We start from the raw sequence: 17,022 nt of genomic DNA, 5'->3' as shown, positions 1-17,022 counted from the left end.
AACCTACTAACAACCACAAAGCCCTAGATACCACCCAAAACACCCTTATAACCAAAATTCACTAACATTGCAACCATAGAACAATGAACTAATATGCTCAGAAAACCTAGCAACATCCTAGCACCCACTCCGAAGAACCTAGCAACCACATAATGCACTGAAACAACCAGAACACCTTAGTAACATGCTAGCATCCACCCAGAACACATTGGCAACACCTAAACACCCACTCAGAAGACCCTAGCAAGCCCGTAATGCACTGAAACACTCAGAAAGCCTTAGTAACACCCAAACATCCACCCAGAACACACTAACAAAAACTAAATAATGAGCTAAAACACTCAGAACACATTAGCAACACCCTAGCACCCAAACAGAATCCCAAGCAACTGCATAACAATACACTAAAAACTCTGAACACCTATGCAACCATCTATCAGTGCCCTTCTAATACACTAAAGACACTTAGACCACTATTTGTTAATTAAGTGCCCTAGCAACCATCCATTACACCCTATTCCAAGATGGTTTTTCAAATGAATTTAGTTATTTTATGTCTTCTCTTTCCCTTTCTCAACACTTTTCATCTTTCAAGCAGAGGTGATGGAGAGCAGGGGGTGTGAGATGGACAGAAAGTGAGACAGATCAAAGAGAGCGAACGGACGAACGCTCTCATCAAAAGACATCAGAAAAGAAACCAAAAACACACAAACACAATCCATTCATTCAAACAAAGTTTAAAATGAATCATTTACATCAATAACACTGATGATTTGTTCAGTTAAGACATTTAACAACAGAGCCCACATTTGACAGAGTTGGCACCTCAAGGTGAAAAAAACAAGAAAGCCAGACACGTCACAAACAACACTGATCTGTCAACTTTCCACACATTGCACCGAGACAAAGGTGTAGGTTGGTTTCATTGCTATGGTTACAGAGGAAGATTTTGTTGGCGTTTGGCAGGGGAGGACAAGGACTCTGATCTGTACTCTAGTCTCAGAATCATGTCTCAAAATGTCATAACGGAAGAGTTGCGTGGGAGCAGTTTCTTATCACACATTCGCCATGAACTCCAGAATGAATTGAGCTTGACATAAGTGGTGGAAGCAGATTTGTGCAGCACTTCTAAATCATTTCACAACGGTATATTAAAGGTGAAGTGAGTAATTTCTGCACCACTAGTGTCACAAAATAGAACAGATTTCCAAAATGCTCCCTCTTTCTGCCATTGGACATTAAAGTCAAAATCAAAAAATATATATATTATATATTATATCACTTTAATAGCCTGGAAAAGGACCTGCACATTGCAATTAAAGTAAAATGACTCAACCTAAGCATAGGAACTTGATAAAAATCCTAATTTTAGATGAAAATTTCAGATGGCACTTAGAGGCTTTTGCACCTGAACTCTTCATATATATATATATATATATATATATATATATATATATATATATATATATATATATATATTTCAATTAACTATAATTATAAATATATTATTATTATTTAAACAAATTATTATTATTATTATTTTAATAAAATGTAAACACATCAGTAAATAATTATATTATACTACAGAACTGTAAAGTAATATTTTTGTCTTATTTGTATACTAGAATATATTATCAGACAATTAATTATATTTACTATAAATGTTTTTTTTTTACCACCACCATCATCATCATCATCATCATCATCTTAATAATAACATGCCGTAATGAATCATTCAGAATATTGTGCATGAATTAAACAGGGTTGTTTTTCAATTCAACAACAAAAACAGTATTTTAATACAAATTGAAATACAAAGGGACCTGGAACACCTTTAAATTACTTCATTAAAGAAACCAATTTGCTCAAATAAAAAAAAAAGCTTTGAGTGCTACAACTCAAGTGCTGAAGTACTGTCTACTCACAGTGTAGCTTCCACAGTATTTTAAAACACACTCTGTGAGCTTCATGTAGCTCACCGCTCCCAAATTCCCCTCAAACACCCAGTGCTTTTCTCATATCATGAAAAGGCTTCTGCGGTCAGCGAGAGCGTCACAAAGAGGCGAGAAGTGCGCTCTACGCCTCTCTCCTGTCCGTGCCAAATGTTCAAAGGCTTATGCTCACATCCGCTGCTGGTGCATGATAAAGCCTTCTCCTCACTCTGCTACGACTACATGAGACAAAAGAACTGCTGAATTAAAGGACTGGCTGAACCTGACGAAGGGAAATAGAGAGATTCTAAGGGAGAGGAATGAAAAAGAGCATGAGAAAAGGAGAAAAACAAGGATGCAGCAACAAAAAAGGAACAGAGAGGGAGAGAGAAAGGGAAGAGAGCAGAGCAAAACAGGCTAGAGGATGAAAGAGAGGGGAAGAAAGAGGAGAAGAGAGAGAGACGCAGGGAAGCAACCACTAATGAATGTCTCATTGGCACACTTTGATCTTGTATTATTCAGATCTTACTTCCTGAAGAGGCACCTACATTACAACCCATCACTGCTGACACGCACCTCACAAGCGCCATGTCACCCTCCTTACTGCCAGAACTGTGAAACAAATCAAACTATGTTGGGACAAAATACACTTTTCTTTCTTTTCCACCTGAACTCAACAGAAATAAAATACAATACGAATGTAACATAATTATCATTTAAATTTACACAGAAAAAAAAAAAAATTTAAGAATGGGTTAATATGTACATTATATATTTGACATGAGTCTAATGATAATGGTAATAACCAGATGTAACAATTACAATAATATATATAATAAAATAAAATTAATAATATATATAAAACAAATGAACAAATAAACGTTATTATTATAATTATATATTGAAATTATGGTGCCATAAAAATAATAGTAAATAAAAAAATACATGAAATTAATATTATACATTATACTTAATAATAAATAATACATTTAATTTTTATTAACTTATATAAGCAGTGTTATTGTCGTTGCTTTTCAAACTTAAAAATAAAGAAATTTGTTAGCACGTGTTAATGTGTACTTTATATATTTGATATATGCTGATATTTAATAATGATGAAGCTCAATGTGGTGCAAATCTCAAAAAATTAAATAAAATGTAAATAAATAAACAGTACATGAATATAATAATAATAATTATTATCATATAAAAAAAATTGTTTACATGTGTTAATCTGTACATTATATATTTGACATGCAAGTATAATGCTGCAACGCAAACTTGGCAAACAGAGACTCACAAGACAGGAAATCAGATGTCACAATTCCGTGTTGCCAAACCTGAGGCTTTAACACTCACACACACAGAGAGAGAGAGAGAGAGAGAGAGAGAGAGAGAGTCACACAGAGAGAAAGAGAGAGAGAGAGAGAGAGAGAGAGAGAGAGAGAGAGAGAGAGAGAGAGAGAGAGAGAGAGAGAGAGAGAGAGAGAGAGAGAGAGAGAGAGAGAGAAGGGACGGTCTATTCAACAGTGTGTGTCTCCTGTGCCACACACACGGGCTCTTTTTTCATATTAAAATGCGCAAGCTACTGCTAACCTTTCAGCCTTGCGAGTGCTTTATCGCTTCAACAAAAGCCACAATCTATATGTCTTTTTTCCGATTTTCCCTCCTTGTTCACTCCGTGCTCCTCTTTTAAAAAATGCATCGGGCCCTTCGCATGCTCAATTAAGTCGTCCCCTCCCCCTGTCTCATGCTAAACTCTAATATTGTTACGCTGCATGTAAATAGCTAGCAGGGTAATTTGCCGTGCCAAGCAGGCAGCCCTCTGCCACACACACACACACACACACACACAGACACAGAACAGAGACCCTGTGATCACTAGAGCCAAATTGTGTGCCTTAGTCACACTCACTCACGAGGAGAACCAGGTGAGCACTTCATCGCGTCCAGCTTTAGATGAAGTGGCTGTGTCACTAATGGGGCAGTGCCATGCTAATGTAAAGCACGCTGAGGTAGAGAAGAGCACATGGCCTGACTTAATGAACAAGAGCGGGAGAGGACACTGGAGCTCAAAACATCTGGAGCCGCTCCTGCTTGGAGCACAACCTGTTGTCTATCCGGAGGGAGGCGGGATGAGAAGAGGAAGAGAAGAGAGAGTGGGAACTATAGGACAGAGAAAGAGAGAGAGAGAGAGATACTGGAAATAAGGTCAAGAGAATGAAATGGTGGTGGTGGGATCAGTATAGTTTGTAAAGAGGCTCAATGACATATGCAATTATTAATTGTTTAAAACTACATAAATTAAGTTAATCATACACACCTCTTATATGATATAAATGTTTTCAACTTCTGAATTCAAATTTAGCTCTTTTCTGTGGGGCAAAAAATCGGGACTATAACTCATGAGCAGTAAAGCTGGACAGCTGAAGTCAGGGATGCTTATGAGTCATTAATGAAATGACATTAAAAGTCTGATCTCATCCCTGATCTCAGCAAAAAACTGCTAACGGCACACAAAAATAACATCCCTCTCTCACTCGGAAGCAGTAAACACACACACACACAGAGCACGGTCCCATAAAAATACACTTGTCTTAGTTTGAACAAAAGAGATTGGGAGGAAGAGAGTTAGACGACAGGAAGCTGCCTTCTCTCTTTCCCGTGTGAGACTTACGACTGATGGACACTGCAGTTGTAGAAGACAAAATCCACGCTGGCAAACTTCTTCCCCGTCTCCTTGGATTTCAGATTGAGCTTCACCACCCGCTTGTCACCTGCCAGCAGACACACTGTGAGCTTCAGCGCTTTCTAACAAGCGTTAGGAGGCTTTTAAAGAGTGTGTCACCTTACCCTGGTTGCGTGTGATGGGAGCTATCTCCCGTGCAGAGGGGGACAGGCAGTATATACGTCCCCCCATGATGTGTCCCTCTGTCTCAGTGTAGTCCTCAAATGAGCAGTTAACTCCCGCAGCCAGACTGGGAACATTTTGAGCCTGAAGAACCAGCTGCAGAACCGAACACAAACCAGGAGATAGGAAGAGGTTTCACTTCCAGTACATTAGTGGCATATCAAACACTGAACATTTGTACTAAAGACACCTGGACTTTTATATCCAGATCTATCTATCTAAAAAAAAGATTGCATGTGTTAATCTGTACATTATATATTTGACATATGCAAGTCTAACGATAATGGCATTAAAAAGATGTCACAATTATAAATGTGCATATTAAAATCATATTGATAAATACTTTTTTCTTTTAAATATTTTTGTTAAAAGATAAAGCATATAATTATTATTATTAATATTAATAAAATAGTTGAGCAAATTGCAAGTGAAATGAGTCTGTTGTCTTTATTACATAGAAAGCAGAATAAGAAAAGCAAAAAACAACATTTAATGACTAATTATTCGTGGCAAACTTAATATTACTTATTTCGCTGGATATGCAAAACAAAAATGCATTTACATTTATGCTGGCAATAAATGTGGTCAAAATCTGTCTCAAACCACCTCACAACATATTTTCAATGATCCAAATCATAATCTGATTACAATGAAAGTGATTTCATTCACAAACACTTGCCTGAACTTCAGACATGGTGACTGATATATTGTTGGGCTGCACCATGAGTCGGACGCACTGCTCCAGTCTGGAGGCGAAGCGCTGCGGCTCATCAGCTCGCTCACAGCGGTCCTTACGTGAACATCTAAAAACAGATATTACTCAGCAGGGGGGACAAAACCATTATAATCAATTTCTAAGAACAATCAACCAGCGCGATCAAGTGCATACTTTATTAGTAAGCTGATTAGATTGTGTGGTGCGATGAATAAAACTTCAAGTGTTCAAACAAAACAAAAACTAAATTTGTATACCAAAATTATTGCTGCATTAGATTAATAATAACAAATAAGTAATGACTAAATGTATTAATGTAGTTAATTAAAAAGTACATACTTCAGTACGCCATGTTGCATGTTGTTTAGGTTTCTCTTTTCCTCGCTGGTCCAAGTAACATTAAACAATACATTAAATATGTTCTGCTTGGCTGTTACTGTCTCATAGCTAAAAAGAATTTCAGACAGATTCACTGTCGCTGGAAACTGGTTACATAACGGCCTAGTGTCAGCATAGCAATTAGCCTAATATTAAACAATACAGTGTACAGTATGTCCTGATTCATATAGCTGTGTAAATGCGTGTGTACGTGTGTGTGAGCAGCTGTGGGGTCAGGAGATGCTGATACTCACACACTGTGCAGGACACACCAGCCGCAGTGGGGATCACCAGAAGCCAGACACTCGCTACAGCTGCTGTACTGCTCACAGCTCTCCACTGGCACCCGGTTCACCTAAACACACACCACGCTCAGAATTAGTCAACTAGAATTAACTAGTTCTTATTTCAGTATGGATTTTTATCTCCAACTGCAGTTAGAAAATATTTCACACTAATAAAAACACCTTTTCACTTAGTATTTGTTAGCTATGAGCCATTAGCTTAGCAACATGCTAACGCTAGTGTCTGACTGAAATCAGCTCCAAATGTCCTGTGAGAAAAGATTAACTTATGCTCATATGACTCATCTGTTGCAAACTGATGAAAAAAACCCACAGAAAATTTTTCATCCTCCATTTTTAAAAACAATACAAAAAGTAAACAAGTTGACAATTGAAGCAAATAATTTTAGCATCTAGCAGTTGAGTTTTCATTCACACAATTTTATTTTTGTTTTACACAGGCATTTTGCAGAAACTTTTATCCAAAGTGACTTACATTGCATTCAAAGTACATTTGACCATTGCCTGGGATTGAACGCACAAACACAGCATTGCTACTGCCATACTGACAAGAAAGACAGATGGAAATATAGAAAATGATCAACCTGCTTGATGCTTTCAGAGTGCTTTGTGAAATCTGAGCACAGCCGTTCAAAACAGAGGTTGCCACATTCACCATCACTGTCAGCAGTTCAACGAACACACAGTTACTCATTCACACAGACACCTTGCGTACTTTATATTACAAACATCCAGCTGAGAACAGCTGGCTGAAACACGCTGAGAAATATTGCCAGCCACCTACACGTCTACTTTTATATAGTTTCATTCAGAAATCATAATGTCTGACTGGCATTCGATCGGCTCTCTGGAGACTGAAGGGCTCAATTCAAAACCTAGACTGCTGCCTACCAAGACAACATATATAGGCAGGAAAGATGTGTGCAATGACATACATTTATATATATATATATATATATATATATATATATATATATATATATATATATATAAATGTATATATATAGAAAGAGAGAGAGAGAGAGAGAGAGAGAGCAACAGTTGTGATTTTCAAGGCAAAAGGATTAAACAGAAAAAAAAGACAGAAAACGGGTGACGATACAGTACTGATGCAACAGTTTGACATATCAAATACATAGTGTTTGGTTCTGGTTGGCCAGAAAAAGAGAGAGACTGCAGTTCTTTGTTGAGTTGGGGAGTGTACAGCGTCTGGAACATTACAACTAAGCTGATTTTCCAATCGGAGAGTTGAGCATTGTGTCCTACCTCTGCTCTTTGTTTAAACGTCAGGGCTGGAGACTATTATACAGCAGCCATTCATACGAGAGAGAGAGAGAGAGAGAGAGAGAGCTCTCATTCCTCTCTATTTAAATGGCTGAAAGAGAAACCATTCATCTATCTACAAGAGGAGGAGGAGAAAAAGCAAGGGGTATATTAAATATAAATAACATCTGCAAACGAGGCACGAGGCATTTGGGTCACAATGGAAAATATCTCAATCAGAGAGAGCAGGAGGGAGAGAGCGGAGCAACGTTCAGGCACTGGTCTGAAGGGTCTTGGACCACACATAAAAGTTAAGAGATACCCCTTTTAACAAAAAAATTAATAAATAAACAAAACAAATAAATTAAATTAAATTAATAAAAGCATACATAAACTATTGCCATGACAATGTTTGTTTTTGCAGGACAGTAAATAATAATAATAATAAGGAATGAATGAATGAATGAACGAATGAATGTTTGAAAAGAACAAATTGTGTGTGTGTGTGTGTGTGTGTGTGTGTGTGTGTGTGTGTATATATATATATATATATATATATATATATATATATATATTTATATATATATATAAAACTGTGTGTATATATATATATATATATATATATATATATACACACACACATATATATTTATATAAAAGCTAAAAAATAATAATAATTAAACTAAAAAATAAATGCAAAGTAAAAAAAAGGTTTAACTATATATAATCTATAAGAAAATAAAATTATCAATGTATCATTTTATATATATAAATTTTATATATATATATATATATATATATATATATATATATATATGGATATAAGTTTCACTTGTGCCACTACTGATCGCTAACACATTTGTAGTTCTCAAAGCCTCATCCATGAGCCCTGTCAGAATTGAAACGCTGAATATCTGAGGAGGTTTGTGCAAATGTAATTGAGGATGATGTGTTTTCTTTATTCTGTGTGGGGTTTGGACAAACCCAGTGTATGTAATTGCGCCATCTGTGCAATTTGGGCCAAAAAATTGGTCATGCTCTAAAGGTGGCTGTGATGATCGATGGCTTATTTTTTCATCCCCAAAACACAAACCTCAGAGAGCGAGCACACATTTTCTATGAACACACATGGCAAATGAATAGGACATTCTTTTGCCCCCCCCCCCCCCACCCTAAAATGACAGCCTAATTTAGAAAGAGCAAACTTTCTATACTAGGAGGCCTTTTTCTTTCTTTTAACACCCCCCTTCTAAGCCCTCCCTTTTCATCTATCTTCCATTTGACCACGCACAAAAGAAGAAATGGCAGATGAAACCATAGATCATGGCCAGGAAGCCAGACACAGCCTAGAGGGAGAGGATGGATGAAAAAAAGAAAGAGAATGAGAGAAAGAGAGAGATAGCATGGAGCCAAAACCATTTGCAGGTCGTCTCTTAGTACACGGTGACAGTACTTGTTGCTCCAGAGCCACATTAAGCCCAGCTGTAGAAGTAAAGCTCTGCTCATATAGGTTCCATTTCTTAAAGAATTCCTCCCCCACCAAACATATATTATGTATTGCCATCAAACCTGTGAAAGCCCTGTGGGGTATATGTCATTGGTTAATCTGAGTCAGGGTGATGGGGTCAACCCGAACACTGTTTCAGTGATAAACGGCATCCTGGAATGCAACATCTGTGGCCAAATAACTGACGAAACACACCTGTAACACCAGATCTGAACTGCTAGTTACTGTGTGAAGCCAGTATAGTCTAAATATTCACACCTGTGACTACAAATCAATTGAAATGCAATGATATGCCAAGGTCACCATTTGTTGGCAGGTCGAAATATTTGTTTCACTTCTTTTTAACCGTATTGTCTGCTTACCTTTTTTTTTTCTTCATGCACCAGATAAAATGACTGTGAATTTTTATTTTGTTACTCATGTAAACCTTGTGTACAATTATTGCATTAACCATTGAAGAAGGAGGTTGTTCTTAATGTGCAGTAAGAGTTGATGCTTAATGTAATAGCATAGCACGTTTCCATGAATAGACTAACATTGCAATGCAAAGCAATTACATTGAGGGCACTGTGCATGTTTTCTTTTAGAAAATGTAATACATCATTTAATGTATTTACTTTCACTTTACCACATCCTTGCTGAATAAAGGTTAAAAAAATATATTTATTTTAAAAAAGCATTAAGCATAATATAATATAATATAATATAATATAATATAATATAATATAATATAATATAATATAATATAATATAATATAATATAATATAATATAATATAATATAATATAATATAATATAATATAATATAATTTGAGAGAATAAAAACATCAAAACTCAAAATGTCACACTGATGATTAGAATCATCAATATAACCCTTTTTGATAAATAAAATTTATTTTAAATTAAAATATTTTGTGACATTATTAATTTTATGTATTTACTTTCACTTTACGGCATCTTTGCTGAATAAAATAATTTCTTTTCAAAAAATATATATAAAAAAGCTACATAATAGAATAGAATATAATTTAAAAAATTCATAGTCAAAATTTTAGATTTACAAGTAGCATCATAAATAGAATCCTTTACACTGATCAGGATCAATGTTTTTGCTGCTATATTGTTTCATTTGAAACATTATATGTTGATGTATAGATGACATCTGTGCAATGGCTTTGCTATTAGCTAGTATTTATAAAGCAGGATGTTTATTAGAGAAACTAGGACATGTAGGTTCAAATCTGGCCACTTGTTTCTCACTCTGACGACTTCCTGTTCTCTTTTTCTACTGTTTTTATTAATAAAGTGGAAAAAGACCATCAAAAGAACCGTTTTGTTATATCAGAAATATTTTCCAAGGCACTAACTCAACAGTATAATCAACAGTCTGTCTAATTAGCACAGTGTCCTGACATTCAGACTCCGCCCCCTCTGAATGAACCGTACGTCACTGCCGCTAAAGACCTGCCATCATATTTGTCACCAACATAGACACAGATATAATCTACAGCTCATAGTTTAAGACCAATTTTGTTTCCATACAATTACTCTATAATTAGTTTTAAATTGTATCTTGTGCCCGGGTTATATAAAGCAACTGCTTGTTACCTCGATAAACAAATAATAAAACATAATTAATGTTTGGTATTTCAGTCACTTAATTTTCCCGTCTTATTCATCTCTTTATTTTACCTCCAATAAATGTCTGTCAAATGCTAATTCCAACTCGAAATTCCTCCGTTGTTTCTCGCAGGGCAAATATGCGAGAAGAAACGGCCTTCATGGTGCAGAGTGTTATTGAACGCAAACTCTCACTGCTACATGTGGGTAGAGTCTCCAGCTACGAGCTCAATACACCTCCTGCTTTATCAATACCAGCACACATTCAAGGATCTGTGTGTGCGCAACGTGCATGGTTTATGGATATCACCATGGCAACATCTGGGCTCTGGAATGGCTCACTTGGTCACTATGTCACGTCTGGACGATCTCCTCAGTAAAATCATGGTGAGAAGGAAAAAAGAACAAACTGAGTGTTGTAAAATGATGGAATGGGGGAAAAAGGCTAGTAGAGAGGACAAACTAGAAAAGAATGAATATTATGAGCCATAAATGGCTTTGTCCAGCTGTGAGGTGAACTGTGATATGGTTTTAATTGCAGCAAGTGTGGTTGTGTTTACACTACCAGTCAACATTTCAGCACACATAAACATTCTTTATTATGTTACAATTTTCCACAATTTAGAAAAGTCTTACATAAGTTCAAAAAGGCACAGGAATCATTTTTTATAGCTGAGCCACCACTTCCCTAGGCCAATGAGAAAATAATTAGCTAAATAAATATTTGATATATAGTCTATAATATAATTTGAAATATTTTTTAAGTGTAAAAAGGTGATAAAACCAGTTTTGACTGATTTAAGCAGGATTTTTTTCCCCACGCAGGCTTATAAGTTATCTCATAAAAAGTAAATTATATATATATATATATATATATATATGTATACACACACACACACACATATTATATATATGTGTGTGTGTGTGTGTGTGTGTGTGTGTGTGTGTGTGTGTGTGGCATGAATGTATCATTTAACTTGCAGTTTGCAAAGAAGCAGAAAAATACTCATTTTATTGGCCAAGAATTTTTAGTTTATTAATAAGCTTTACATTTTCACAAAATCTATAATTTTATTATAAAAGTAGAAAACGTCTGGCTCATGTTTACATTTTAAATGTATTGTTATTTATATATTATCTATCATATTTAAATAGTCTTGTATGGCTTAAATGTTTTATATATGTTAAATATAGTATAATTTAATATACATATGTATTTATCTTGACAAAAATTTTAAACTTATTTAATTATTTAATGTGAGTACAATTTACATCTATACAACTTCTATACAATTCATTTCAAGCATTTATACATAACATTTCAGATTAAAATGTTATTCAATTCAGTCAAGTGTCTTGTGACGCCTAGTGTACATAGACAACTACCTCAACACACACACATACCACTGTATGAAGTGCTGGCAGTTTCTCCTTCCGTCTTGTCACGTTGCCTATATTAAGACGTCCACCACACAAATCAGATTACAGCCAGTTGATACTTCCTCTCACAGATGAACATTGACCTTCAGAGAGTGAGAGAGCCGTGTAGAGTTTCCTTACTGTACGGTGTTACACAGAGGCCGTGAGGTGCAGCTATGTGAGGAAACAATACAAGCACTGTTGCTATGATCAAACGCTTCGAACAGAGGAATGATACGCATGTACAAATATACACACACATGCATTCAAATCCACATATGCTCACACACTGGGCATTATACTTGATGATGGAGCCACGTTGTGGGAAGTCTTGGCCTAATGGTTAGAGAGTTTGACTTCTAACCCTAAGCTTGTGGCTTCGAGTCTCGGGCTGGCAATACCACGACTGCTCCGGGTGTGAGTTCATGGTGTGTGTGTGTTCACTGCTGAGCGTGTGCACTTTGGATGGGTTAAATGCAGAGCACAAATTCTGAGTATGGGTCACCATACTTGTCACGTCACTTTCAAGTGCCTCTGTTAAAAGTTGTATCCATCCATCTTGATTATAGTATATATTCTTTTGCAAAATAGTAATGAAAATGAGATTTTATGAGTTGAGATTATGCTTTGATTATATTACAATGATGAGATTTTTGAGGGCGAATGCACTTCTTTCTGAAAACAATGTCACACATTGAACAAAAAAAGTAAACCAATTCATTTTCTTGAAGTCAAATATAATTTCATATTTCTTTCCTTACAATTTGATGTGAAATATGAGCCGGTGACATTCTTGACAGGTTTCATGAGTCACCCAAAAAGCATAAACAATATCTTCCCAAACTACATGAGCAATATACCAAACTGACAAATCCATTGATGGACTTTTTTCAGAAATTCCTCCCAGCCTCAGATAAATGTTGTAAACTTTATCGTCCAAACGGCAGTGAGCGCTGTTTAAATCAAGCTAACGCTAATCGAAGTTTCTTCTCCCTTAGTATGGGACAGCTTTATGTCTTTCCGGAGACCCCAGAGAGGCGGAGAGAGATGCCGGGGCTATCAGCAACTTTTAATTAAGTGGGTGTGAATATGGGAAATGGAAAATTGTTCTGTCAACCCGACGAAATGGAGTTTTTGATGTTTGAGGCACAACACGCGCCTCCGCCTGCCATTTCTATTGTCCAATGAACAGATACAAATGGAGAAAAAAAACATAAGGCGCAAAAGGGGAGACAGACGTGGACGACATACAAGCATCTTTTCCAAGATCAGCTTGAAACGAGAAAGAAACAGCAATATCACTGAACATTAGGGTCCTGGTCTCTTCTCTAATGCGGTGTGATATCTCTGTAAGCCTAAGGTACGGAAGCCAACATATTAAAATGTGGGCCGGATTACGGTGTGATTGTGTTTATGGATTGTTTTGAAAACTTCTGCTCGCTAGATTCAAAGGGGAACAATAACATCTCTGTCTTTCATGAGAGAATGCCGGTCGTTGCCCGTCCACCTCCTCAAACATAATAAAACCTGGAGAAAAAATGCGTGACTCAGGCTAGAGGGACGTCGACGGAGGCTTGTTAGCCGGTGCAGTTGACAAGAGAGATGGTGAGATGCCTCGGATTACGATAAACAGGGAAAGAAGTGAATGTGGGGAGAGAAAAATTAATGAAAGATGGCTTCAAGGAAGCCAGAGTGATCCAATCACAATCTATCTCCCACGACCGCTGTCAGTTCTCAAAGAGTCGGCAATATCTCAGCGAGACGGAGCGTAAGGGAGAGAGAGGACTTGCTATTTGAAAGAAAATGACCCCTGGGGCACCTCTCCCATTGACTCCTTCCTCCATAGGAGGAGGACCACTTAAAAGAGAGGGGAGAAAGAAAAGAAAAAAGATAGATGAAGGAAAGAAGACAGAACAAATTGCTTCAAACCAATTAATTTCCACTTCTCTCTTTCTCTTGGTCCTCTGGGTCTTGGTGTGCAGCAGCTACAGACAGAGAGAGAGCGGCCTGTGAAACTCTTTTAGCTTGGACACAATCAACCAGCATGCATTTTAACACACTTGCACTTTAAGATCACATTTTAGATTACGTAACGTAAAGAATGTCCAGGTGACAAAATACAGTATGTGGGAAACAATGCATGATGGGGGCTAGATTTTATCCATAATGATTTGATTATGGATTATGGCAAAAACTAAACTATTATATTATTTAGGAATAAAAGCTTAAAGCCTGCTGATAAAAACCTGCTTCTGAGCTGATTAGAACTGTTTTTCACCTGTTCTTTCTCCCAGCCTTGACGCCCAGCTAAACCAGTCTAAAAGGGGCATCAAACACTAGACAGCAAACTGTTGAGAAGATTGCTACTACTTTTACTAAATCCCATGGACTGAAGCCTAGAGTATAGCTACTTTTTTTTACATATTCACTAGCATATGCAAACAGTCTAACAGTTTGATAGTGTGCATGAAAGCAGGCGGTCAACACCTGCATTCTAGAAAGCTTCATCTTTGTTTAGCGTCTGCTCAATTTTTCCCCAAAAGCTATGACCGATTAAAATGTTTTTTTTTTTTCTGCCATCTTGTGTTTGTTAATGTGGCCATCTGTTGTTGCAGTCACTATTTTGTTGTTGTTGTTGTTTAGTCACTTTTACTGTGAAAAAATGGCACGGGCCAGTGCTGCCACCTTGTGGAACAACTGGCTAGTGCTAAACCAAGTCAATGCGCAATCTCTGCATACAAAGCAGACGGTTACAAAAATTTACGGGTGGTGCATGTACACGTAAAATCGAAATATGGCCTTTACATTGTAGATATGACTTTGGTAGATATAAATAGTTTCTGCGTACTTTATAATGTGAAAAGCTGATTTTTTTTTCGTGTTTTCAGCTTTAATTATAGTTTTAATAGTTTTTTGCACTGTTGTCATTTTTATTATTATTCTATAAAAATATTTCTATATAGTTTTAATTTACTTTTAATTTCAGATTTAGTTTTGGGTAATTTTACTAGGCTACTTTTACACATTTTTCTGCTTAATTTCAATTACCAATTTTTTTTTAATAATATTCATAGTTTTAGCTAGTAATAATGTTAGCAACATGTTAAATGCCACTCGGAAAGCCTTTGCAACTGCACAGAAATGTCTAGCATCACCAAAAATTGGTTACATCAGCAGAAAGTTCCTTCAGAAAGAGTGAAACCCCGCCAACATGCACCAATAAACTGTGCATAAAAAGACTAGGACCATTTATTGGGAATTTAAATAAACAAAATAAATCAAACCCTATCTGTCTGCCTCCCTTCCATGCATGGCTATGATCTGACCTTCAGGGTTTTCCATTCTCAGCCGCACGCTGACCACAGCAACACTGCTCTCATTTCCATTACAATGCCTCTCAACCTCCAGAGAGACGGTTCATCGCTCTGTGTGGCCACCGCCAGTGCTATGTACACAACTTCCTGTGAGAGAAGCACTTCCTCCCCCTCGTTTGTGTAATAGTTCAAATATTCTTCCTCCATAAAACCTTCTTTCCCAACAAAGCCATTTACAGATGCACTTAAATCAATATCAGTCCAAGAGCAGAGTGAATACACACAGCTCCATTTAAAGAACGTTAGCCTAACGCTGCGCGCGCTAAGTTAATGTGTTGAAGGGTTATCAAGCCCGCCCTCTCAACAAGCAATCTACACACCGCCCGTATCAGAGGCACTCATACAGAAACCATCTATACCAATTACAGAACATTTTCTGAAGACGTGGATACATTAAAAACAATTATCGCCAAGTGCTGATGGATTGCAGTGTTGGAACACCTAACATGTTTTTATATGTCTACGTAGGTGCGTGGGTGCGTGTGTGTGTGTGTGTGTGTGTTGGGAACCATTAAAATAAATAAATTCAAAGGAGAGATCGTCAGTCTAGCTCCTTCATTCAAACACACACACAATAACTTATGGACTGAAATGCATTCAAATGTCTTATGTCTTATGAGTTTATTTTTAAATTATTAATTTTTATTTTTATTTATCATTTTGTTCCCTTTAAAATCATCATAAAAGTAGGACAAACCAATACTACCATAATATACAAATATTTTTAAATATTAAAATAATTATACTCACACAATTAATAAGGACTTTTGTATTATGATAGCATGATTTTTATTGCAATATGGTAGTGAGAATACTGCAATAATATTGTTTTAATAATTACAAATAAATATGCTTAATAAAATTCACACAAAAAAACCCACAAATAAATAAATTAAATTTATACAAAATATAGTCAAATGTCTTATATTTCATTCTCATTTTTGTGGTGAAAACTGATTCAAATATGTCTATGACGGGCTTTCAGTGATTCATCACGGCAATTAAGAATTGCTTTATAATGCACTCAGTTATCTTCATAATGCACAACACTGGTGTTGTAGACAGTGTTTCGGGTGTGTTTCACACATTAATCACTGTGTGGGCGATTACATTCATCTCTCATCCGCTTTATAATGAATACCTAAGGGTTAAGGGGCAAACTATGGCCGAAGAGGCATCTAAATTGCATCAATGAGAACTTCCATGAGGATTTCTCACTATTTCCAATCTAAAAGCTCTCTTAATATGCATTTTTCTCAACAGGAACATCTGAAAATAACATGTTAAATTATTCAAATGTTTGCAGTGATTCTGTCACACATATTTCCTCTTAATCTCTGACATTAAATGACAGAATAAATGCTCCGGGTTCGGATTTGATCGTGATTTAAGGTGGCGCTGCGGTGTGGTGCTCTAATCAGAGGCGGTGTGGGCTAGTGGAGAGTGAAGGGGGTTACGGTGATGAAGGAAATGCCCTTTAATGAGAGGAAGACGGGAAGCACTCCAATCAGCCCTTAGTGAGGCGAACATGAAAGCACAAAGAAAAATGCTAGAGGAAAACAAAGGAAGGAGCAATACGGAAGGAGAAAAAGAGAGAGA

At 36.5% G+C, this 17,022-nt stretch overlaps 1 protein-coding gene across 3 annotated transcripts in view; it reads right to left on the bottom strand.

Annotated features, from left to right (window-relative positions):
- The window catches only part of LOC132118402 (plexin-A1-like), a 239,357-nt gene that overhangs the window by 98,654 nt on the left and 123,681 nt on the right, over positions 1-17,022 (bottom strand). For all 3 annotated transcript variants that reach the window (XM_059528225.1, XM_059528223.1, XM_059528224.1), the window contains exons 5-8: positions 6,190-6,290; positions 5,522-5,645; positions 4,785-4,938; positions 4,609-4,708 (exon numbers count right to left, since the gene is read on the bottom strand). In XM_059528225.1, coding sequence (XP_059384208.1) covers positions 4,609-4,708; positions 4,785-4,938; positions 5,522-5,645; positions 6,190-6,290 — 479 coding nt within the window. The remainder of the gene's footprint in view (positions 1-4,608; positions 4,709-4,784; positions 4,939-5,521; positions 5,646-6,189; positions 6,291-17,022) is intronic.

Source organism: Carassius carassius, chromosome 37 (assembly GCF_963082965.1).
Source record: "Carassius carassius chromosome 37, fCarCar2.1, whole genome shotgun sequence".
Taxonomy (NCBI): Eukaryota; Metazoa; Chordata; class Actinopteri; order Cypriniformes; family Cyprinidae; genus Carassius; species Carassius carassius.
Note: the sequence above shows the minus strand (reverse complement) of the source record. Positions and strands in the feature narration are given on the sequence as shown.